At 57.2% G+C, this 23,741-nt stretch overlaps 2 protein-coding genes and 1 pseudogene across 7 annotated transcripts in view; 2 read left to right on the top strand and 1 right to left on the bottom strand.

The window, feature by feature from the left end:
- CCNF (cyclin F) overlaps positions 1–10,178 on the top strand; it is a 19,513-nt gene extending 9,335 nt beyond the window's left edge. For 2 of the 3 annotated variants that reach the window (XM_027117753.1, XM_027117751.1), the window contains 8 exons: positions 1,839–2,003; positions 3,904–4,027; positions 4,309–4,489; positions 4,844–4,931; positions 7,038–7,143; positions 7,220–7,347; positions 7,976–8,145; positions 8,801–10,178. In XM_027117753.1, coding sequence (XP_026973554.1) covers positions 1,839–2,003; positions 3,904–4,027; positions 4,309–4,489; positions 4,844–4,931; positions 7,038–7,143; positions 7,220–7,347; positions 7,976–8,145; positions 8,801–9,276 — 1,438 coding nt within the window. In that variant the 3' untranslated portion in view covers positions 9,277–10,178. The remainder of the gene's footprint in view (positions 1–1,838; positions 2,004–3,903; positions 4,028–4,308; positions 4,490–4,843; positions 4,932–7,037; positions 7,144–7,219; positions 7,348–7,975; positions 8,146–8,800) is intronic. The other variant, XM_027117752.1, reaches the window with a different exon arrangement.
- Positions 10,179–11,085: 907 nt separating this feature from the next.
- On the bottom strand, positions 11,086–14,220 carry LOC113626317 (coatomer subunit zeta-1 pseudogene; annotated as a pseudogene). Its single transcript, XR_003435116.1, has one exon. The product of XR_003435116.1 is annotated as a coatomer subunit zeta-1 pseudogene (transcript).
- A 109-nt stretch (positions 14,221–14,329) lies between these two features.
- Positions 14,330–18,638, top strand: TEDC2 (tubulin epsilon and delta complex 2). Of its 3 annotated transcripts, none has more exons than XM_027117750.1 (10): positions 14,330–14,414; positions 14,500–14,598; positions 14,826–14,896; positions 14,994–15,402; positions 15,869–15,922; positions 16,562–16,655; positions 16,828–16,939; positions 17,031–17,132; positions 17,681–17,756; positions 18,063–18,180. In XM_027117750.1, the coding sequence occupies exons 1-10, from the start codon at positions 14,374–14,376 to the stop codon at positions 18,067–18,069; spliced, it is 1,065 nt and encodes a 354-aa protein (XP_026973551.1). In that variant the 5' UTR covers positions 14,330–14,373; the 3' UTR covers positions 18,070–18,180. The 3 variants fall into 3 exon arrangements, with proteins under 3 accessions (XP_026973551.1, XP_026973550.1, XP_026973549.1); XM_027117748.1 differs by having other exon boundaries at positions 14,332–14,414; positions 17,569–17,756; positions 18,063–18,638; XM_027117749.1 differs by having other exon boundaries at positions 17,681–18,181.
- The last annotated feature ends 5,103 nt before the right edge of the window (positions 18,639–23,741 follow it).

Genomic DNA, 23,741 nt, shown 5'->3' with positions numbered 1-23,741 from the left:
GTGTGTGTGTGTGTGTGTGTGTGTGTGTGTGTGTGTGTTTTCTAAAACCAGTTATGCCTAAGTTATCCAGGGCTTTGAAAAGAAAAATTTCCCACATAAATGTCTGCTCTCTCCAGTTTTCCTTTTTAAGTCTCAGACTATATTAAACCATACTAAACATCTTTCAAAAATGATGCCAGAAAACACCTTTTCTTTCCAACCCACCATCACGCGCATCAGCGTGCGGGAGTGTGGGAGGCAGCTGCCATGTGCCTGTAGCCTCAGAAACCCCACAAACTGCCTCTTCCTGCAGGTCCATTTTCCCTCGAGGTTTGGAGATAACACACTTTTACACTCAATCACAGAACTTGTTTAGAGAGTAAAATGGAAAATGTGAATAATTTTTTAAGCTTACACCAGAGATTTCAAATACATTTTAGATTTATAATGGGCAGGCTCTGGCTGTACTGCGGCAGACAAAGCCCAGCACCTGGTAAGCTCTCTTCCCTGGAGAGGCTCCGTCTTTACTCATAGCAGGGGGTGCAGTGTCCTTGGCTCCCACATTAAATGTCACCAAGCTGCTGTGATTTTGAGTCCTGTGCCTCTGCTGGGGGTGGTGCCCCCTGCCCCACGCTGTGCCCTCCCAGTCTGCCTTTCTTTTGGCGGCGGGAGCCAGGGACTGTTGCTATTCCTTTTGTGTGCTGGGGGTGGGGGTTAACATAAACTTAACCTTTCTTTTCTTTTCAAGAGCTAAAGTAGTTTTATTGCAATAATATCATTTCAATCCCCAAGTTGAGCATCTTTACATTTTCCTCTATGTAAAGCAACAGCTGACTTTTTCTTCCTTTTTTCTATTGAGTTATAATTGACATGTAACATTAGTTTCAGGTTTAACCATTTTAAAGTGTACAGTTCCGTTGGTCTGTTTTTATAAGTCAGATCATTGAGCTTGTCAAAGGTGTCTGCGTAGGAAGCTTCCTCTTCTGCCCCTAACCCTCAAACACCTGGCCTTGCGTGTCTTCCTCCCCAGCCTGTTCCCCTTCATCCCTCCTCCTTCCTCCCCTCCCCAACTTGGCCCCAGCACTCCCTCCTTTCCTCTGCCTATGAAAGATGCTCCTGTCCAGGCTGACACCTGGAGCAGTCCCTCCTGTCTGCCTAGAATCACTCACCACCACGTTTCTTTTCTCTCTTGCTTCTCTTCTCCCCATCTCTTCTCCCTTGTGCAAAAAGGCTTTCACCATGCTTGGGCATCCTTGATGTTGCATGCAGTATCCCCTTGTGACGTCTGTGTCCCTGGCCCGGCTTTTAGCCCCGTCGAGGAGGGATCCTATGTCTGTTGGCTCTGCCGGCCCAAGTTCTCCATCATGGTTGCTGGGTGACTGAGAACTCCAGCACACAGGCTCAGGGAATCCTGCTTTAGATGCATTCCTGGCTCTTTGCTCCACTGCGGAGGGTTGTGATAAATGACCCCATGGGTGAGAGTTCCTCAGAGAGAAGACAGGTTTGCAGAACGATAAACTTTGACTTTTCTCCTGTCCTGTGACCTGTCCCAGGTCCACAGAGCAGACCTGCTTTGCTCCCTTACAAGTAATGGTCCAGGCTTATCCAGTGCCTGGGGGTCCCGGGGTGGGGGAGGCAGAGTACACATATGTGCAGCCCACCTGCCTCCCAGGAACAAAGTCGGGAGTCATGGGGCCTCCCCCTTGGACAGGGTGTCTCAGCCTTGGACAGGTGCCTGGATAAGCCAGTGATGCCTAAAGTGATCGCTCACCCCTCGGGACAGATGGCCGGGCAGGAATGGGAGACGGGACACTCATGAAGGCTTGGCCTGGTTTTCAGGGATGGTGCTCTTCCCACAGGTACATTCTCATCGATTGGCTGGTAGAGGTTGCGACCATGAAGGACTTCTCGAGCCTGTGCCTTCACCTGACCGTGGAGTGCGTGGACCGGTACCTGCGGAGGCGGTTGGTGCCCCGGTACAGGCTCCAGCTGCTGGGCATCGCCTGCATGGTCATGTGCACCCGGTAAGAAACCCCCCAGGCTGGGCCCGCAGACGGAACACAGCATGCTGGCGCTGCCCAGTTCACAGGCTGGCTTTTCAGTGGAACAAGCCTTCAGCACCCCACCTCCTTATGACAGGGATTTTCATTTTAGGGGGTGCCCACGCCAAGTGGTCCTACCCACACGGGGGTGGCAAGGCTGACCCTTGGTGTGTGGGCAGCTGCTCATCCCAACACGCGGCCTCAGGACCCAGAACGTGGCCTCTGTTGGGCAGGCTCAGGCTGGAACCCTCTTCCCCTGGCCCCTGAGGGCAACACAGCGATGAGGGAGGGTCACAGGCGGCTGCCCTTGCCAGTCCGGTTCTCAACTCTGCGTCCAGAGACCTGCGTTTCATCAGTGTCATGTGCCCCCCACCCCCAACTCCCCACAGACCCCCTCCAACCACATGGGCAGGATGCGTCCTCAGAGAGGCAGCCTACCCCTGCAGCAGCTCTGACTTTTCAAATCAGACCATTTTAAGTTTTACCTAAATCCACCTTTCCACCCAGTTTTGCCTTTGGACACAATGTGGATGGCAGTTCCCAGCATACATTTTGCATTTTCTTGTTTTCCTAAAGCAGACTTCTCCTACGTGGTCTGCTATCTCCCCTGGGTGGTGCTTTCCAGACCAACATCATTATCTGTAAGGCTTTCGAGGGAGGAGCAGGCTCATTGCACACAGTGGTGTCAACTATGGAGAGACTGATTTGTCTTCTGCACAGTAACCCAGAGGCTTGTGTCACTGGGATGGTTTATCTGTTTCATGACGTCATGAAGGAGGCCCAGGTCCTGACTTGCTCTCTGCTACCTGCCATGACCCCTGAGGCCACCAGGTCCACCTTTGCAGTGAGCGCAGTCATGTGGCCACGACGGGAACTGGGAAGTGGGGTCTCTAGGTGGCTGTGGAAGCAGGGTCCGTGGGCTCAGAGTCGGTGAGCAAATGCCACACACTGTCCAGCACCTCTCGTGTGCTCTCGGAACCCGGCGTTCCAGGTCTTGTCACCAGAGAGGGCTGAACAGACGGGTCCCCAGCCTCCCTGGATCCAAATGGCATAGTTATGTCCTTGCAATGAGAGACTGAGGTACTACCAGACCACAGGCTGCTGGCAATGAGATGATAATTGCTTTAAAAGATTTTTAGAAGCCGAGATGCCCCTACATCCACTCTCAAAGCAGCACCTGCCGCTGCTCTGAGCACAGGGCTTTCGCCCGCCCCACTCACATAACATCCCCCAGCACCTGCGGTCCCTACAACTCCTGTCCTCTCTCTTGGCCCAGGCAACAGCAAACACGGGAGCTGCAGAGTCCCCATGACAGAGCAGCCAAGGGCCCGGTCCCAGTCCACCCTTGTGTGGGGAGGTGTCCTCGGCAGGCCGCTGGACTAGCGTGTTCCCTGATAGTTGGGACTGGTGGAGAGTAGAGAACAGCGTGACCACCTGCCTAAGGACAGTCCAGTTCCCATGGCCAGACCCCATGCTGGGTCCAGACCTTCAAACAACCTCTGTCTCTGGTTCTGCTGGCTCATCTGCCTTCTGGGTTAAAGCTGTTTATACTCGCTCCATAGAAGCTGACACAAGGCAGGGTGAACCCTTATCCCTCAGGTCGTTAAGAGGATTGACCGATCATGTCATTCGTGGGTGCGTTTTGCAGAAACACCTGCATGCCTAGCAGGCCAGCAGCTCTCACTGCCACTGATCTGTGACACTAATCCCCCTTCCCTTCCAGCCCCCATGATAGGCTTATCTGACCTTTTCAGTTCCCCTCAGTGGCTAGGGGCAGCAGGGTCCACTCTTTGGACCCCCCCAACCCCATCACTGAAGCCTAAAGTGATCACCCCACTAAGGGGAGTGGGCTCAGTGCTCAGACCCCTTCTTAACACTCCAGGTTCATCAGCAAAGAGATCCTGACGATCCGGGAGGCTGTGTGGCTCACAGACAACACGTACAAATACGAGGACCTGGTGAGGATGATGGGAGAGATCATCTCTGCCTTGGAAGGGAAGATTCGAGTAAGTGACCACTTGCTTTTTCCTTTTGAATCAAAGTTGAGGTCACGTGAGGGCATGGAGGGGCAGAGGGTATCTGCATGGCTTTGAGCTTCCCTGCTCTGGGAAGCCCTCCTGGACCCAGAGGGCGCGAGGCCACAGCTGTTTGGCGTGCACAGCAGTCAGGCCAGATGCTGGGCTGACCACGCCGAGGGTGGTGTTTCTAAGGTCCAGCCTCCCCACCGAGTGGGTGGAGGGGCCCTCTGTGTGCTGAGACCCCACGTCTGCCTCCCCGTTCCCTCTAGGTCCCCACTGTGGTCGATTACAAGGACGTCCTGCTGACACTGGTCCCCATGGCGCCAAGAACCCAGCACCTGTGCAGCTTCCTCTGTGAGCTCTCCCTGCTGCACACCAGCCTGGCCGCCTATGCCCCGGCACACCTGGCTGCAGCCGCCCTGCTCCTGGCGAGGCTGACACATGGGCAGAGTAAGGAGCTGGTCCTCCCCACCAGCCACTCAGAACATGGGCTGAGCCAGTGGTCCGGGGGATTCCTGGAGTCAGGAGCCAGTGCTCAAATTCAAGGGGGTTGGAGGGAGAAAAAGAAGTGTGTTCATCTTCTGGAGAAGGAAACACCAGAATGGACTAAAAGCCATTGTCTGGGGGTGAGGTTAGAGACAGTTCTAGCTTAATATTTCCCACATTGTCGACAGTGAGCACGCATGCTCTGTACCTGGGGCCTTTTCAACCCTGAGCCCTAGGAAACTCCATCCCAGAACCATCAGGGCTGTGGGGCATGAGTGGGCAACAGAACGGCCCCACTATTCCTGCTTTCCTCCCCAGCACAGCCCTGGACCACTCGGTTATGGGACCTCACTGGGTTCTCCTGTGAAGACCTCATCCCCTGTGTCTTAAGCCTTCATCAAAAGTGGTAAGCGCGGGCTTCCCTGGTGGCTCAGTGGTTGAAAGTCCGCCTGCCGATGCAGGGGACACGGGTTCGTGCCCTGGTCCGGGAAGATCCCACATGCCGCGGAGCGGCTGTGCCCGTGAGCCATGGCCGCTGAGCCTGCTTGTCCAGAGCCGCAATGGGAGAGGCCACAACAGTGAGAAGCCCGTGTACCGAAAAAAAAAAAAAAGTGGTAAGCGTGTAAGGAAGCAATTCCCCCCACAACCCCCCGACTGTCCCCCCACACAGAGGATGTGTCCTTAATACCACAAGTCCAGGGGGAATTTGCTCTCACGTGAGGGCTGTCAAGACACTCAGACCTTACCCGCGTGAGCCGCGTATCTCAGGACTGACGTTTAGAAATTCCAGGGCCATGTTGCTTATTTCATACGTTTTTAACATTTGATGTGTGGGCAGCAGCTCCCCCCAACCCAAACCTAATTCCATGGGCAGTGGAACGTAAGAAAAAATGAGTCTGTCTCCCTGACCAGCGGTAATTTCAGTCTAGGACAGGTTGGCCTCCAGCTCTGGAGTTGGCAGACCGCAGCCCCGGGCACACACCTTGGCCCTTTCCCTCGCCTCCTGTCTCAGCTTGGCTGGCAGACTCGCTCCTCCCACTCCTCAGTCTCACGTTCACTCCCCACCGCATGCATATCTGCTAAAGCCCCCAGGGACCTCCTCCTTTCTCCGCCAGGCCACACTGCCTCAGAGTCCCCTTCCCCGACACGAGGGTCCGGGTAATTCTGCCTTTCTGCCTGTACCCAGACGCTCCCTGGGAGACTTAACCACTTCCAGGATTCAGAACACATCTAAAAGCCAACCTCTGACCCGAGCCACAGACCCCCCTGCCAGCTTGTCCACGCCAGGCCATTCCTCCTCATAGATTTCATTTGGTGCTTGGTGGACAAGGCCCCGGTCATCCTATCAGAGCCCTCAGGCCAGCCCATTTCTGCTTCTCTGTCCCTGCATCCCAGCGGCTCTCGGGGCCAATGCACTTTCTTCACCTGCCCATGGTCATTGCCCCAGCCGCCTCCTGGATTTCCACAGGGCAGCCTCTGAACACGACACTTCTGCTTACACCTTGGGGATGAGATCAGAACTTGGGCACGAGTCTAGAGATTCCTCTGGCCAGCCCCTCTGGCCCATCTGCCACTTCTCCCCCTCCCCGCTAACACGGGGAGCCTGTCAGCACTTCCTGGGTTAGTGTGTGCAGCCCGTTTCTCCTGCAGGGCCCAGACCTCGTCGCTGGTGGACGGCAGCATGGGTGACGGTGGCAGGTCAACACGTGTCTGCCCCCGAGGCTGCTCAGACCAGTGCAGGGTCGGTGCCTGACCAGGCTGCCAAAAGCTGCTGCTTGGCTGCCTTCCTACACCCATCCCCCGCCCCCCACCGAGTTGTTTTGTGTTTTTTTTCCCAATCCAGATAAACTGGAAACATATTTATTTACCAACGAAACTTTTTGTTAAAGTGTACAATTCAACAGGCTCTTGGTATATTCAGAATTGTGCAGCCATCACCACAAACCACAATCTATTCGAGAACATCTTCCCCACCCTCAAAAGAAACCCCGCCCTTGCTACCTATTACCTTCACGTTTCCCCTCCCCACCAGCCCCCAGCAAACACTCATCTATTTCCTGGCTCTTTCTGTTCTGGATGTTTCACCAACATGGAATCGTACAACTTGGGGCCTTTTATGACCAGCCTCTCACCTACATAATGTTTCCACTGTACAAATAGCCCACTGGATGGAGGGACCACATCTTGTTTATTCAGTCGTGCACTGATGGACATTTGGGGTTTTTCTACCTTCCAGCTGTTGCGAATAGTGCCGCTGTGAACATATGTGTCCAGGTTTCTGTGTGGATCTCTGTTCCCCTTTCTCCTGGGGATGCACCTGGGGGTCATAGGTGACTCGAGGAACCGCCAGACTGCACAGCAGCGCTGGGCTTCACTCCCATTGCTGGGCTGGTTTTGAAAATGTCTTGTCCTCTCTCACTTCAGTGAGTGGAGGCTAAAGATGGGAGCTTTTGGGTGGAGGTGCCAGCACCGTCTGCCCCCCACTACCCCTCACGTGTCCTTCTGTCGGCAGCTTCCATGACGATGCCCCCAAGGACTACAGGCAGGTCTCTCTCACTGCCGTGAAGCAGCGATTCGAGGACAAGCGATATGAAGAGATCAGCCAGGAAGAGGTGCTGGTGGGTGCTAGGGAGCGGGGGTCCCCGTGGGCCCCTTGGGGCTTCGGCCCTCCCTCTGACCCCGGCTTCCCCTCAGGTGCTGAGCTACGGCCAGTTGTGTGCAACTCTAGGGGTGAAACAAGAGAGCCCAGAACCCGCGTCTTTCCTCAGCACAGGGGACATTCACACCTTCCTCAGCTCTCCCTCTGGAAGGAGAACCAAGCGGTGAGTGAACCCTGCGGGCCAGGCCTGGGTTCCCTCGTGACCTGTGCAGCCATCGGGGCTCCTGAGGAGCAGCAGGGAGAGAGCAGATCCTCAGAAAACTGAAGCTGCGGTTGGTAGTCTCCACTGCCTACAGTACCGTCTCCTTTCCCCAGTGTGGCTCTCTGGCTCCAGCCTGGCTCCCTGTGAGGGATGGTGGTCTTGAGCACAGGTTGAGCCCGCTCAGGCTCTGGCCCTGCCCCACGCCCGGTGTGAGCCATACGGGACTGCTCTGCTCCACCACATTGTGGCACTCCCTGCACTCCAGCTGTGCCCTCATTGTGTGCATCCCTTTTATCCCTGTCTCTTCCATCTCAGTGTCCCAGCTGTACTGCCTGGAATAACCTCCCCCTCCACCTCACCCACCTAAAGAACTCCTATCCATCCTACAAAGTCCAGATGAGCAGGAACCTCGCCATGGTGCTGGCCCTGTCTCTGCAAATCTGCCCTGAGCTTCTGAGGGCAGTTCCTGGGTGGCTGTGTTGTCCCTGCTCACAGCACGTGGGGGCAGGGTCAGGCAGGTGCCAAGAACCAGACTGGGCCTCCCAACACTGCTGCCTATGACCCGGCTCCCGGCTCTCCCACCGCACAGGAAACGGGAGAACAGCCTCCAGGAGGACAGGGGCAGCTTCGTCACCACGCCGACCGCAGAGCTGTCCAGCCAGGAGGAGACACTGTTGGGCAGCTTCCTGGACTGGAGCCTGGACTACTGCTCCGGCTACGAGGGCGACCAAGAGAGCGAGGGCGAGAAGGAGGGCGATGGTGAGTGCCAGGGCTGGAGACCACCCGGTGCTGCCCCAGAGGGGACAGCGGGCAGGAGGGCCCCCAGCCTGAGCTGCAGGAGAGTGTGTCCGGACACAGGTAGACATGAGAGAGCAGAGCCCCTGGAATACCAGCCCACAGGGAGGATAGGATGTGGGCCCAACCTGCGCCCAGCTCCAGCTGGACCTGTGCTGGTGGAAGGACCTCACCAGGTCAGGGACAGAGAAATAGACCTTTCTAGAAGGTTGTGTGAGATGTGCCCCCTGCTGGGCTCTGTCCCTCAGGCACCCATCTAGGGCAGGCTGCAGGAGGCTCTGTCCCCATGTCTCATCAGCCATCTGCACAGGAAGCCCAGTTCGACAGCTTCTGTTGATTTTCCAACTGCTATTTTTGTGTCCACTCAGGGGATTAACTAAATTATTAGATGGCCAGTTTGTTGTCACTTCCTACTGTCCCCTAAGTCACATTGGGTATTACCCCAAGTTTGAAAGGAGACACTTCACCCCCAATTTCTTACGTAAAGGAAAGGGGACTGTCCAGCGAGGTTCAGGATGTGCGGCCGAGAGCTGGACCCTGGGCTCCCCTGGGTCCTGACCGAGCACGGAGTCACCCTGATGCTCAGGCTATGGCCTGACCTCTCCCCCATCTCCCATAGTGACAGCTCCCAGCGGTGTCCTCGATGTCACTGTGGTCTACCTGAACCCGGAACAGCACTGCTGCCAGGAATCAAGCGATGAGGAGGCCTGCCCGGAGGAGGAGGGGCGTCAGGACACACAGGCGTCAGCACCAGGCAGCCAGACACCTTGGACCCCAGGGCTCGAGCGCTCTCTGTGCAGCAGGAGGGGGGCAGGCAAGGACATAACGACCTCAGGGTACTCCTCTGTCAGCAGCACAAGTCCCACAAACTCCGCAGATGGCTTGGGGGGCCTTGCCCGATCTACCTCAGTACTGTCCCCGGGCAGCGACTTGAACACACAGCCTTGCCACCATCACGCGAGGAAGTCGTGTGTACAGTGTCGTCCCCCAAGCCCCCCGGAGAGCTGTGCTCCCCAGCAACAGGTGAAGAGGAAAAACCTGTCTGCCCACAATGAGGAGGAGGAGGACATGAACTTGGGCTTTTTGAAGCTGTGAGTGTGTCAGTGCGTTTGCTGCAGTGAATGTTGGCTGAAGTGAATGTTTGCTGAGGCAGGGCTGCTGTTGCACTAGCAAGGGGGAGGGGGGCGCTGGAGATGGATCCCTGTAGACCCCTGGTGGCAGTCACACGGAATAGAAAGGAGAACTTGGGGCAGTAAGTTTCTTTCTCTAGGGGAGCCCACTGTGAGCCATCAGAATGTCTAAATCACAACAAAAACTCAGTTCCTTCTCTCTGGAAAGTTTAGCCTCAAAGCAATCATGCCATACTGTGTGAAGCCTATTTCTCTGTCCCCTCCCATGTTTGTCCTGCTTTCTCTGGGAAACTTAAGCCCACGTCCTGAACTTCCCAGCCCCACGGAGCCCCAGGCACCGCGGGAGCTGAGAGCTTTCACAGCTGAGAACATGTGTGACCCAGGTATCCTGGCACAGCTCACCCCCTCCCACATTTATCTGGTTCGGGGTTCCACGGGGAGCCAATAGCTCTGAGCACACCATCCCTGCGCCCACATTGGCCTGGCCTGCCCTGCCCCAGGCAGCCGTTCTTTCCTCACTGGGTGGTGGGTCCTATCGTGAGGGAACTCTGCCCCGCGGATCGTTTCGGACTGCGTGTGAATACCGGGTGAGTGGGCCCTGACATTTTTGCAGGCCAGGGCCTTGATGTCTTGGTCACAGGCTCTCTTCCTCCCATATTCTCAGCTCATTTTAGAAATCTGCCCCTTCTCCTGTGATGGTTTGTCTGTGTCCCCAACAGATGATGTCCGTATGAACATCGGAATGTCTGGGCCATTTCTTTCCCTGTCTTTATTTCCATCCTCCATCCCTCTAAGATAAAAAACAAAAGAAAAATTAAAAATAGAAGATATGAGGGCTTCCCTGGTGGCGCAGTGGCTAAGAATCCACCTGCCAATGCAGGGGACACGGGTTCGAGCCCTGGTCCGGGAAGATCTCACGTGCCTCAGAGCAACTAAGCCCGTGCGCCGTAACTACTAAGCCTGCGCTCTAGAGCCCGCGAGTCACAACTACTGAAGCCTGCGCGCCTAGAGCCTGTGCTCCACAGCAAGAGAAGCCACCACATCAAGAAGCCCGCGCACCTCAAGGAAGGGTAGCCCCCGCTCGCCGCAACTAGAGAAAAGCCCGCGCACAGCAACAAAGACCCAGCACAGCCAAAAATAAATAATAAATAAAATAAATTTTTAAAAAAACATTAAATATATAAGGTATTAATTTTTTTTAATTCTCAACATTATTTAGGCTCAACTAAAAAAAAGAAAATTCGATTCAAACCCCTCAGTGCTATCCTGACACTGTATGCAAAACCAATTTTCCCAGAGAGGTTAGCCAGAAAAAAAATTAAATGTCATTTGTAACATCTGAGGTGACCAAGATACAGAAGAGCAAGATTCAGAGGACCTGTTTGTTGGGTGAGGGTAGATCTGCTGTGAGTTCCTGAGAATAATGACCACAGGGACTTGGGATCTGACGAAGACTGACCCTGACCTCTCTCCCCTGCTGACACACTCACCCTGCTGATAGCTTTTTTTTTTTTTTTGGAAAAAAATGTTTTATTCCTCTTTGCGCAGAACAGTATATGAAGGTGGCTATCATGCTGACTCCGCACACCTCTTACACAAAAATGCTCCCTCCAGGATGCCCAGTTACCCGCCCCACTTGGAGAACTGGCAGTTAGTGGGTGGGGACAGGATGCTAAGTCTCAGGAAGGTTTCTTGTGACATTTTTGTGGGAAGTTTTGGGTCAAGGGGAGAGATGACCCAACAGTGGGTGTCCCATCCTCCGTCTTCCTGGGGAAAGCCAAATCCCAAAGGTCTTCTGAAGAAAGGCACCTCTCTCAGCGACCTAGGGAAGGGAGGCGCCCAGACCTACTGCCCGGATGTAAGGCTGAGGCAGAGGGAGGACAGGGTTAAGCAGCAGAGATCGCAGACCCAAGGCAGAGGAGTGAGGTGCATGTGGGAGAGAGAAGGGGACTGAGAGAGCCCAGAGGCCCAAGTCATAAATTCCACCCTATCCCCAGTTCTGAGCAGAAACTCTTCTTCCCAAGACTGGAATGGCATTTTAGATCAGGGACTGGCTTTGCTCCAGGGCACAGACAGGGCAAGCCAGGCAGAGCTCGCAGGGGTAGTGAAGGTGGAAAGTTAAGGTATCAGACGGAGAGACAGACACTCCCACACCGAACACTCACAGACCACAGCAGTTTTGAAGGTATAAGCCAGGATGAGGGTAAAAAATGCAGCTGTGTCTGAAATACAGAATTTTATAAGCTCTGTCCAATAATATTTAAATCACTGCTCCTTCCACTCTGTCCCCTGACTATGAGCTGTTCCCAATCTTTTTTCCAAGGCTGGAGGCCTGGCAGTAAAAAGGAATGGGAGAAAATACCAAGTCCAGCAAGCGGGGCTGTGGCTGAGACTTCATATGCCTCTCCCCACCCGCACTCCTTCTATAGAAAAGAATTCTCTCTCTCTCCCCTTGCTGGACATATGGACTGTTGGGATGAAGGCCGGGTAAAGGCAAAGGGAGGAAAACACTCAGCACATTCTTTCTCCTGCTTTGATCTGAAGTGTAGCTGCAGCAAAGGGCACAGAAGTGGAGGAGAAAATATGGGGGATAGGAGAGCATGGGAGTATAATCCAGTCGAGCAAGGAAGAGGGTGCTTCCCCTGCCCTGTGTCCAAATCTGCTAAGAGCTTTACTCCCAGGACTGCAAAAAAGAGTGAGAAGGAACGGGAAGCGTATACGGGTTTGCGAGGGGGCAACCACAGAAAGGATGGAGATTTAAGGATCCCTGTTATCCCCGAGATGACCCTGAGAGCATCATTTGTGGGGCTGGATGAGAAGTTACAGCAGACATGTGGATTTTTTGAGGGAGTGAGGAGCCAGGAACAGTGGGGTCTTCACCAAAGGAGTGACCACTTGATCTGTTCTTTGGCTGACTGCAGCACCTGAGACACGGTCTGCTCTGTAAGGGGTACATCTTCTCCCCTTAATGCCACCCAGTGTATCACTTGCTGGGGATCGCTCTCCAGGATCACCCCTCCGTCTACGATTTCATCCACAGCCAAGAAGAGCCCCTCCATGTTCTCCAGCAGAGCTCGCTTTTCTACATTTTTTCTCAGCGTCTGGCTCAAGGAGTCAAAGAGGCAATTCAGAACAGCCATGAGCATCAGCTCATTTTCACAAGAGCTGCAGATCACATAGAAATAGAGATCGATGCTGCTTTTGTATACCACTGTCAGGCCTTCCAAGAGGGCAATTTCACTGTCAGTCCGGTGGGTCTTGTTGAAAATGTTCTTCTCAAAGGCCTTTTGCTCCTTGATACTGGGGTAGGTGTCATAATAGTACTTGGCAAAAAGTCGATCTCCATCATTGTCCAGAATCAGGATGGCTTTGACAGTATACAGGGAGGGTTCCAAAATCAGCGCTTCCATTTTGCCCCGCAGCTGGTGCCGACGTGGAGCCCTGCTGAAAGCTTTTGCTTCCTCTCGAAAATGTCAGAAAGAACCACTTAGCCAGGAGTGTCCCCCAAATGCTCTTGAACCAAAACGACAGGGACAGGGAGATGCTGACTCCGTGAGGCTTTTCTGGGTGTTGATTTCCCTGTAGGAGCTCTTTTTGCTACTGTAGTAGAATTCTGACCATCCTGGGTCAGGCATGGTTGAGTAAGGGAATCCCAGCATAGGGATTGCAGACCTCCCTGTTGACTGTGTGCCCCTAGGCATGTGTGAGCCTCAGTTTCCTCATCTGTAAGATGGGGCAATAATACCTACCTCACAGGGGTGTTGTGAGGACTAAATGTGATGAGGGTAGTAGCAGCCACGTGATGTGCATGACTGAACTGCCTTCTCCCACTCCAGTGGGGACCTAGTACCACCTGACCGTGGGGTGGGGTGGGGTCTCCCTGCATCTTCTAAGCACTGACTGAAGCCCTCTTCCCTCCCCTCCTACCTCACAGAGAATCTCATTTTAGTCAGAATGCTGTCAGCCTCCCCGCACTAGGCAAGAAAACAGGCCACTACCGATGGAGGGGCCCACCCTAAGGGCAGTCCCAGGGCTGCCTAGGTCCTCACCCCCTTCTCCTTCTCTGCCTGGCACCCTCAACTCCCCTCCTTTGTGTCTCTGTCCTCTGCTGCAGCACCTTCCTATCAGCACTGTGAAACGGACACCTCGCCAACTTGAAACAACCCCTCCCAGGTTTGTCACCTGTCCTGCTCTCCCCTGAGATTTCTTGGCCCCTGAGGGGTTGGCATTCATCTGTTTTTCCTGTTATTTCCAATTACAGTGGACCCTGCTGCCCGAACCACTCCTCCCAGCCAGCATCTGTCCCTACAATCCCTCCTCGCCAGGTGTCTCCTGATTCTCTGAAGGCCCCGTTCCCCCAACCCGCAGACATTCCCTCCTGGGATAGCCTCCTGTGGTTTCTGTGACACCAGGCTCTGCTGTCCCTCCACCTCTCTGGGCTCCAGCTCCCCCTCACCTGTCCCCATCCATGCACACCTTGGACCAGCTCGCCCAGGCCCGTTGCTCCATGTGCCACATCCTTGGCTCCTGGGCTTCATTCGCCTCTGCCCAGGTGCCCACTGATGCCTCCCCTGGATGTCATCATCTCACCAACATATCCAAAAGTGAACACTCCCTCCTCCCTTGTCCCTGCTCCCAACACACATGTAATCCTCACTTCTATCGACTGCAGTAAATACCTACTGGGCCACTCCATGTGCCTTGCCCTGTGCTAGGTGGCCCGGGGTCAGCAAGGCAGCAGGGCCCTGCTTTAGAGCGCCTTCACTACAAAGACGAAGCCAACCGTTAAGCGATCACAGGTGCCACCATCTACCCGGTTATCCAACCCAGAAGCCTGCGCGTCACCCGAGGTCCTCAACCGTGTTCCCTCCGCTGCCCCCGGCCCGAGCTCAGAACCGGAGTCATGGCTTGGACCCCGGGGAAATGGGGGGCCTTGAGGCGGGATCATCATCGGGTAGGGCGGGCCCTGAACTCTGGGCTCGGAATTGGGCAGTCCGGCCGGAAGGGGCGGTCTTCTAGGCCGGAAGGGGCGGGAGTTGACGGCGGCGGCAGATCGCGAAGAATGGATACCGCCTTCACGTTGCTTGCCGGCAGCTCGCGCCGGTGGGTCCCGCGCCGCTGAAGGGGGCGGGAGGCTGCGCGGCCCGAGGCTGGCCAGGGTGCTGAGCCTCTGGTGCGTCCTTTCCAGGCTAGTGGCCGAGCTGCGTGACGCCCTGGACTCCTGCGCCGAGCGACAGCGGCAGCTGGAGCGGAGCCTGCGAGTCTCCCGGCGGCTGCTGCGTGCCTGGTACGCGGACCCCGGGACCACCCGGCTAGGCCTCCCTCGGGCCGTCAGAACCCCGCTTAGCGACTCCGGGCCGGGAGGCCCGGCCCAGCTCTCACTTCGGAGTTGCGGGTTGTCAGTGCTCCCCGCTTTTTCTGCAGGCTCTGAGACTGCGGGTCTGCCCCTAGGCCAGGCGGCCTTGGGGGCCTGTTGGGCCCTGGCCGTGCCACGGCTGCCTTGTGTCTTCACAGGGAACCAGCCGAGACCCTGGCTCCGGAGCCAACCCCAGGGCCAGAAACTAATGAAGAGGCCCCATCTGCAGGTAAACCTCAGCCATCTACCTTCTCCAGGTGCCACCTCTGGCCTGTCTTCAGACATGAAGTGGTGAGGGACCTCTACATGACTCTTGGTTTTTGCAGCATGCATACCCAGCCCGCAAGACCTCAAGGAGCTGGAGCTTCTGACCCAGGCACTGGAGAAGGCTGTACGGGTGCGAAAAGGCATATCAAAGGCTGGAGAAGGAAACAAGGCCCCCAGCCTGAAGTCTGGATCCATTGCCACTTCCCCTGCCACCAGAGCCTCTTACCCACCCAGCACCTCACACAGGGCTGGCAGCCGTGCATCAGAGACAAAACCTCCCAGGGGCATCCTCCAAACCAGGGTGCCTACCAAGGACCTCCCTGAGCGCAGGCTTCTGTCAGTGGGGGATCAGGCCTGTATGGGGCAAGGGGCTGGAGCCACCAAGCCTAAATCAGGCCTCAGGAACAAACAAATAGTCCTGTCGGCTGCTTCTCAGGCCCCAGAAGCTTTTACACTCAAGGATAAGGGGTAGGTTTCCCAGACCCTCACTAGAGGAACTACTGTCTCTACCTGATCAGATCCTGGGCAGCAGCAGGAGTCTGGGTTTGGGGTGACAGGGAGGGCAGGGCATTGAGCTGGATGTGGGCCAGGGGAACCCCAGGATGCCACCCCATGAGGGGTGGCAAGCCCAGAAGCTGGCAGAGTGGAACAGCTGGCTGTGAAGGTGCCATGTTTGATGCACTGGGGCGTGACCTGTGCCCTATCCACTTATCCACCCAGCCCCAGGGCTCCACATGAGCTCTCGAAGGCCTGGGCTCTGCTTTCTCTTCTCTCTGCCAGGTGGTACCTGGACTGGGCTGGCTCCTGTGGTCACCCTGGAAGCCCTGTCTGAGGGGTGGGTGAGCTTCATCTCTCACTGGGCTCTGAGTAGGGAGTGGGGCCTACAGCCCCCAGAGTGAGACAGAGCTGCTCTGAGCACCGGCTTCCCTGACAGGATCCTGCTGCAGCTGCCTGAGGCCTTCAGGAAAGCGGCTTCCCGGAATTCCCGGTGAGGCTGAGTCTTGTGGCTGGGTGAAGGGGGAGGGGAGACCAGGGGAGTGTGGAGAGCAGGGAGGCTGAGGCTTCCCACTGGTAAGACTTCCCACGGGTCCCTTGGCTTTCTTTGCTGGGTGGTGACACTCCACATTAGGAGAGTCAGCCTCCCTAGGACGGCTGTAGTCACCTTAGACTCAGCCAGCAGCTTCTGAGGCCCCAAGGCACTTAGTGTCTCCAAGTCCCCATTTGTCTTCCTTGTGAAGATGACAATAATAGTACCAGCTTCTAGAGGTGTTGTAGGGGTTAAACGAGGTGGTGGCTTTTCGGGTGCTTGTGCTGTGCCTGGCACAGAGCCAGCATCCAAAGCTCTTACCAGACATTTTGGTCACCAGGCACTGCTGGCTCCTCTCCCCTTTTCCTTGAATTCTCTCCTAGCATTTCCCAGAGTGGGTCAGCTCTGTCCCCTTTTCATGGACAGTGTCCCCCTCGGTTCCCCAGGACACCCAAAGGCCCCTCCTGACATTCAGAAGAGCCAGACACCCCAGGCTGGGGCTGCTACCCTGGCCCTTGCCTACTTCTCGTGGCCCAGCCCAGCTGGCTGTAGTAACCACGTTGCTTTCTGGTTTGTGGGCTGTGCATGTGTGTATCCCAGCCTGTGGGCCCAGCTCAGCTCTACACAGACCAGTGATTCTGTGGATGCTGCTACCACCGCCAAAACGCAGTTCCTCCAGAAAATGCAGACAACTGTATCCTTGCGGGGCTTGGGGGAGTGAGGGGTGGGGGGCAGAGGTTCTGGCTCTAAACCTGGCGAGTCTGAGGAGGAACAACTCCAGGAAGGGCCAGAGCTACTCCAGGACCCAGCCCTTGGGGAAAGCGGAGGGGCCTGACCACAGGGGACTTTCCATGACCCGCATGCAGTCAGGCTGGCCTGGCCCCAGGCTCAGTGCCACCGAGGTGGAGGCAGAGGTGCGGCACCTGCAGAAGGCCTGCTTGCTGCTAAGACTTCGAATGGGGGAAGAGCTCACGGCAGGTTAGTGGGCCCTCAGTTGCGTCTCTGGTCAGGGTGGGGAAGGCTTCAGGACCGGCGTGGACCTGGCCTGCTCCCCCTGGCTCTCGTGTAGACCCCAAGGACTGGATGCAGGAGTACCGCTGCCTGCTCACCTTGGAGGAGCTGCAGGCCATCGTGGGGCAGTGTCTCCACAGGCTGCGGGAGCTATGCACAGGTGAGGCCTGCCCCGCCCGTGCTGAAGTCTGGGGTCAAAATCCTCTAGCCACGGGGTGGTGTTGGGACTTTAACAGCAGCTTGGGAACGGAGGCAGGCGGGCAGGACGGCCCTTCCCTGTGTCACCCCACTGCATTCTGAGTTCTCTGCAGTTGTGCTGTGGAGCTGGCCAGCACAGCACCCCTGCTCCAATTTCTCTCCCGACACACAGACCCTACCACTCCGAGTAGCTTACTTATTTATCCAGTTATTGAAAAAGTGCCTTGTGACAATCAGAGAGGTACTGGCAGATGCCTGGTATTGCAAGAGTTAGTTGTTTATGGACAATAGGGCTTCATACAGGAGGCAAGGGGAGACTTTGCACCCCCTTAAAGGGGCCTGGGGAGGAGGTGCCTGGCTTGTGCCCTGTGAGGCCATATCCCCTGTCCTCGCAACAGTGGTGGAACAGCAGCTGGGGCCGTGGCCTGAGGGGAGGTTCCCCAGGGCCTCCTTGCCCTGTGGAGGAGGAGCAGACCCTATCTGGAGCCCCCAGTTGCTTCTCTACTCTAGTACCCAGGAGCTGCAGACCCTGGCGGCCGTCAGGCTGCGGGTGGCCATGCTGCACCAGCAGATCCACCTGGAAAAGGTACTTCTAGAGTAGGGAGTGGGTGACTGAGTGTCGGGGAGCCGTGGGCCCTGGGGAGGACTCTAGGTCTGGAGCCTCATGAGGGCTTGGCCTTAAGAGCCTATCTGTGCTCCTCCCACCAAGACCCACCAGGGAAGGGTGGGAGCTGCTGGGCCTGTGCCCCTGTGAGGGTGCTGGAGCTTCTGGAGGAGGGATGGGCTGGGGCATGGTGCCTCAAAGCCGGCCCTGGTTTGAGCCCTCCTCTGGGGGCCCTGGGCCAGCTGGGACAGGGCCCCCTTGAGACCTTGGTCTTGCACCACCCACCAGGTCCTGATGGCCGAACTCCTCCCCCTGGTGAGCAAGCAGGAGCCGCTGGGGCCACCCTGGCTAGCGCTGTGCCGGGCTGTCCACAGCCTGCTCTGTGAGGGAGGCCAGCGCTTCCTCACCATCCTACGAGAAGATAAGCCTGCTGACTGAGCCCTTCCCATGGCCAGGCCCACCCCCAGTCCCCCAGAACCCTGCAGCAAAGGCAGGCTGGCTCTGCCTCTAGCCTGACTGTCGGTGAGAGCCCCCCTTCCCTAGGAGGAATCAAATGAATGGGCATTGAGGGGACTTTCACTGGTACAGTGAGCCAGGGGCCCAGAGATGCCTGTACCCGCTTAGGAAACCAGGTTTCCAAGGGGCGGGGACTGCCCCCTGGCTCTTCCTGAGGAACTTAGGGCCTTTCTAATGGCTGCTAAAGCTGCTGGTCAGGGCTCAGCTTGGCTTGGCTTTCCACAGGCTCAGGAGACCTGAGACTGGTGGGGGCTTTTCTTAGCTACTTCTGTTTTCTCTTGCTGTACACTTAAAAGCTACTTGTGTGACATTAAAACTACTTTAGAAAGTTTATATATTTAAATCATACCAAGGTGCGACTTGGTGCATGTTTGTTTTCTTCTTTGTGTTTATTATATACCAAGAATATATCAAGTATATTTACCAAGAATAGGCATATCCCTTGTGTACTGAAGGGAGGGGGCAAAGCCACTCAAGGTGGGCTGCCCTGGGGACTTGCCTCATGCACTGGCCCTAGCATACCTGAAACCTCTCCCCACGAGTGCCTACATTTGTACGGGGCTTATCAAAAGACAAAAAAGCCACAAGCCAGTATTGCAGTGGACGTCCACTGTCTGCCCACAGCCATCTTTCCTGGCACCCATGCCCACCACCTGCTCCTGTGCCATTGCTGTGGCTTACGTGGGCCCCCCAGACTGAGTCCACCCCTCCCCTGCTCCACTGTCACTTCCAAGGCTCCTACCTCCCCTGTTGAAGGAGGCACTGTTTCTTGGAAGGCAAGAAAGTGTAGAGGTCAAGGTCACAGCTTCTGGGTTTACAGGTCACACATCTTGGGTTTACATCATGACTTGTTTGCTGCTCTGGGACTTCCAGCAAGATTCTTGAAGACTCTGAGCCTCAGTTCCCAGTGTTGTCCCCACTGTCATACTGGGGTAGTGGTTATTACCACTGGGCTGAAGATGAATAAGGTGGTGTTAGATGCTTCACAGCTCTGCACCCTGGTGAGGGCTTTGAGGCAGCAGTGTCCCTTTCATGAGCCTTTAGTGAGTACCTGTGTGGACCAGGCACAACCCTCAGAGCTAGGGCAGTAGCCCTTTGTGTGGACAGTGATGTGAGACCAAATAACACCTGCTTCTGCCCTGAGAAGCCCAGGCCCAGGAGGCAGATGACTCCTGGAGAAGGCCAGGTTTTCTGCAAGCCTGATGAAGTGCTGCAGATATGGGGGATGAACTGGGTGAGGTTGAAGCCGCCTCAGGGTAGCCCCACCCTGCAGGAGGCCCTACTTGTAAAGGGCCCCACAGTCCAACAGGCCAGAAACCTTGGACATGGAGTCCCAGGTCCTTGGAGCTGCTGGGGACCAGATGACAGACCAAAGTAGAAAATGAAAAATCAGGGCCCTCACTGCACTAAGGGGGCCTCCAGGGAGTGGAACTCCAGAGCAGGAAACCAGGGAAGGGGGAGAAAGAGAGGGAGGGAGCCTGGGGTACAACCACCTCCTTCTGGCCACTCCACTGCTGCCTCCAGAGCTTATGTCCAGGTGCTGGGATCTGGAGGAACCCTTAATCTCCAGGGCAAATCCCACCACCCCCCTGTTACTGGCCACCCCAGAATCCGTAGCAGGTGGTCTTCACTGCAATTATTTCACCCACTGGTTGTCTTAGTTTATTGTGCACTTTATTGTCAGGGATGCTGTCCACCTGCATCTCTAGCTAAGCGCAGATGGGCACCCAGAGGTTGTTGACTCAATGACCCACCTGGCCAGTCCTGGGCACTGGTGGTGTCCTGCGGACCTCTGTGGGCACCTGGGCCTTCATGGGCAGGGAGGTGCCAGCAGATAACATGAGGGGAGAGATCTGGGTAGGTCCTAACACAAGGCACCCAAAGCAGAAAAGGGAGACCCCCTGCGAGTTAGCGCCCGCCCACCTCGATTCCACACCACGCCAGGAGGCTGCAGCGAAGAACTGTCCCTGTGGCGTCACAGCATCGCCGGCCAATCTGCTCCGACGTGGCGGGCAAGCGGGGTTGCAGGGGGCGCCCACACCCACCCGGAGCGCAGACCCCGCTTCGGTAGCATGAGCGCGGCCGAGCGCTCGCCCCCTGCGCCTGCCAAGGCCCCTGAGACCCCCGGGGCCCTACGCTCGCTTCTCTTGGCCACCGGCGTCGCGGGGGGCTCTTGGCCGCGCTGCGTCTTGCCGTTCGGCGCCGTGGTTCTGCTTGCAGGCGCCGCTGCCACGGCCATCACCTTCTCGCTGCGTGGACCCCGCCTGGACCTGGCCCAGGGCTCGGCGCGGGCCTCGGGCTACTGGCCGCCGCCTTCCTGTGCTGGCGCGCATGGCGGCGGTGGCGGCAGAAGGCCGGGCGCGGGGGGCGGCGGGAGCCGGGGACGCCCTGAACCCACGCGCCAAGCCCTCTCCCCTGCGAGGTCACGGCGAGCCGGCGCCTCCTCCCTCCGGATCTCGCCTGGGCCCGGCTGGCGCAGTGCCAAGCGCGTGTGGCGGAAGCCTCCTCCCCAGACGCCGTCCCCAAACTGTTCTGAACCCTCAGGATGCCCAAGCTTTGGGCACTTCGAGCCATCTCCCTCCCCTCCCCCGACTCAGCTCTCCCGCTCTCGCACCCGCCTCCGCCCGTGTTGCTTTTGAGCGTTTCGCTTGGCGCGCAGAGCCGTCCTGGCTGAGCGCGGGGCTGGCGGCAGTCTGCATGGCACGGGGGGCCTGCAGGGTATGCAGGGTCCTGGGCGGCGGCGGGCCGGGGACTTGACGTGGCTACCCTCCTCGGGGCGAGGCACAGTGGTCTGTGTCCTCCTCCCCTAGCTGTCCAAACCCCACTGGTTTGGAAGCCCCTCGAGGCAAAATAGGCGCTCAGTAAATGTTTGTGCTATATATGAACAAGTGGTGGCTTGCAAAAGTCTGGTGGGGACAGTAAGTCCTGGGCTAAGCCGGGAGTATTTTATCAGTTGGCCTTTTAAGAGAAAGACCCCAGCCCCCTGAGACATATCAGGACCCCCCTCGGTCCCTTTTCCCCCAGAGAGGTTCCTGGAGCCCCAGAGCTAGCAGCTGTCACTCTGAGTGGGGGCAGGGGAGGGGAGGCCTGCAGCAGCCTGAGGAGTTGCAGGTGGGGAACTAGAGGCTGAGCCTCTTCTAAGGTGCCAGGAAGGGGCAGGGCCAGCAGAGAGATGTGAGGTCTGAGAGGCCCTAGTCAAGGACTGGGGACAGATGGCTGAGTCCCAAGGAGCACTGAGCCTGGGTGGGGGGCTGTGAGGAAGGCCCTCCCTAACTCCCATCACACCATCTGCCAGGGCTGCCCCCGGGGCCAGAATAGAAAGCACACCTAGGGCCACTCCAGAAAAGAGCCTGGGCTGCCTGCAGCCACCTCCCTGGGGAGCTAGTGGGGCAACGACGCTCTGGGCCAGGTACCTGCCTGCTGACCCCGATGAACACTCTGCAGGATGAGCCCTGGGGGCCTTCACCCACACCAGAGGCCACCAGATGTTCTGCACACCCTACCCCCAACTCACAAGGAGGCTGTGCTGCACACAAAGTCTGCAAGGCTCGGGAGGGGGAGCTGCTCCCTGCTTTCCTCCTTCCCAGCAGGAGTCCTGAAGTCCAGACAGCCAAGGTTTCCCTGGAGTCTTGTCTCAGGCCCTGGGGAACCACTGGCTTGGGCCTGGGCATTTCTCCCCGCTGTGGCCACCTCCTTGCTTCTAACAGTCTGAGAAGGATCTATCGCACCTCCCTCTCTCCCACCAGAGCTCCCCCCATCCCAAGCATGTTTGAGGCTGATGATCAGAAGAACCTAGAAGAGAATGGTTGGGAAGGTGCTCTTTCTGAACTTGACCCATCCCAGAGCAGAACGGTGTTCCCCGCCAGCTACCTCATTCGTGCATGGCTGTTTGTTATAAGGGACACATTCTCTTTATTGGGAAGTTGAGGGACAGGCCCCAGTGGCACCTGCTTTGCGGGGTGAGGGGCACCCTCAGCCTTCCTGTTGCTGCCAGAGAAGAAGAGAGAGGCCAGCAGCCCCTCTGGCCCTCCTGGCTTAGTCTTTCCAAAGTCTCCTATTATCCCTCCAGTCCCTTCACCCCTCACCCCTGCATTTGTGCTGGTTAGGCCTGGTGAAGGGCCTGACCAGAGAGTGTCAGTCACTCCAGGTAGCCCATCAATCACCCTGTCTTCCTGCTGCTCCTTCTCCAAGGTCAAGCCCTCGTGTGTCCTCTTCTCCTTCAGTGTCCCCTGGGAGGCTTCTATGTCCTCCTGCTCCTCCTCTCCTAAATAGCACAAGGATTCTGCTTCTCTCCATCCTCTTCTTATCTGTCCTTGCAGTGTCTCTGGCCCAACCGAAGGTGGCAGCCCCGCCTACACAGACACACCCATGTGGTGTCCTCCACTGACAGCTGGGCTTGGCCTGGGGTCAGCCTCCCATCTAGAACTTCAGGCCTCAGAGCTGCTCCCAGGTGGGATATATTCCCATGTTCCCTGCCCCCTTTGCATGGGGCTGACCCTTCCTGGGATGCTTTGCCTCCTCCATCAAGGAGAGACTCCAGTCTGTTGAGCTCCCTGGCTACATCCAATACCTATGTGGCTCATGAAATCCCAACAGCTTGGCAAAGTTGAATAATAGGCATCTGGCTGATGAGGAAACTGAAGCTTGGGCAGGTTGAGGAACTGAAACCACACAACTAGAAACTGAAGCAGCTTGGATTCAAAATCAGACCTGGCCCCAATCCTGGGTTCTTTTTACTACAGCAGACTGCTGCCCTGGGGACACCCCACAACCACCAGCCCAGCTTGGCTCCCTCTGTGCTGAGTGTGCCCTGTAGGGACCAATGGGAGCATGAGGGTCCCACCTTCAGATCCAGGGCCCAGCCTGCCTGATGGGCCTGAGGGAGGAGGCAGCCAGACCCCCACCCGGCACGTGGCACAACCCCAGGAGCAGTCAAAGCCTGGAGGCAGGCCGGGGGCCGGCTGGGTGGTCCCCCACGGGCTGCGTGGCTGAACCACCCCCTCCAGAGCCCTCCCGCCAGCACATTCCTGGCTCCCCGGCCCCTCCCCCGGCTCCAGGGCCTCCCAGCCCCCTCCCCCGCTGGCCCAGCCAGTGTCTGAATCTGCTTCTGATTCCGGCTCTGCCGACGAGGCCCCCTCCCCGGCCCCCTCCCCTCCCCTCCCTCCCTCCTTCCCGGCCCGAGCAGCCCCGCCCCCGGCTGCGCCCAGGCTTGCGCCTGCTGCGCCCCCCACCCTCTACTGGCACAGCTTGCCCGCCCTCGCTGCAGCCGGGAGGAGGCGGCGGCCGGGGCGCCCCAGGCCCCGCCCGCCCTCGGCCAGTCCCGGGAGGCCGGGAGACCTGCTCGACCCGGCCCTCGGTGGGTGAGTGCGAGCGGCGGGCGGCGGGTGGGGCCTCTGCGGGCGGAGGCGCCGAGAGCGGGGGCGACGCCTGTCAACGCTCCAGGCCCAGCGG

Source organism: Aethalodelphis obliquidens, unplaced genomic scaffold (genome assembly GCF_003676395.1).
Source record: "Aethalodelphis obliquidens isolate GAN/ISIS:26980383/991018 unplaced genomic scaffold, ASM367639v1 scaffold18, whole genome shotgun sequence".
Classification (NCBI taxonomy): domain Eukaryota; kingdom Metazoa; phylum Chordata; class Mammalia; order Artiodactyla; family Delphinidae; genus Aethalodelphis; species Aethalodelphis obliquidens.
The sequence above is the reverse complement of the archived record's forward strand: the minus strand, read 5'-3'. Positions and strand labels throughout refer to the sequence as shown.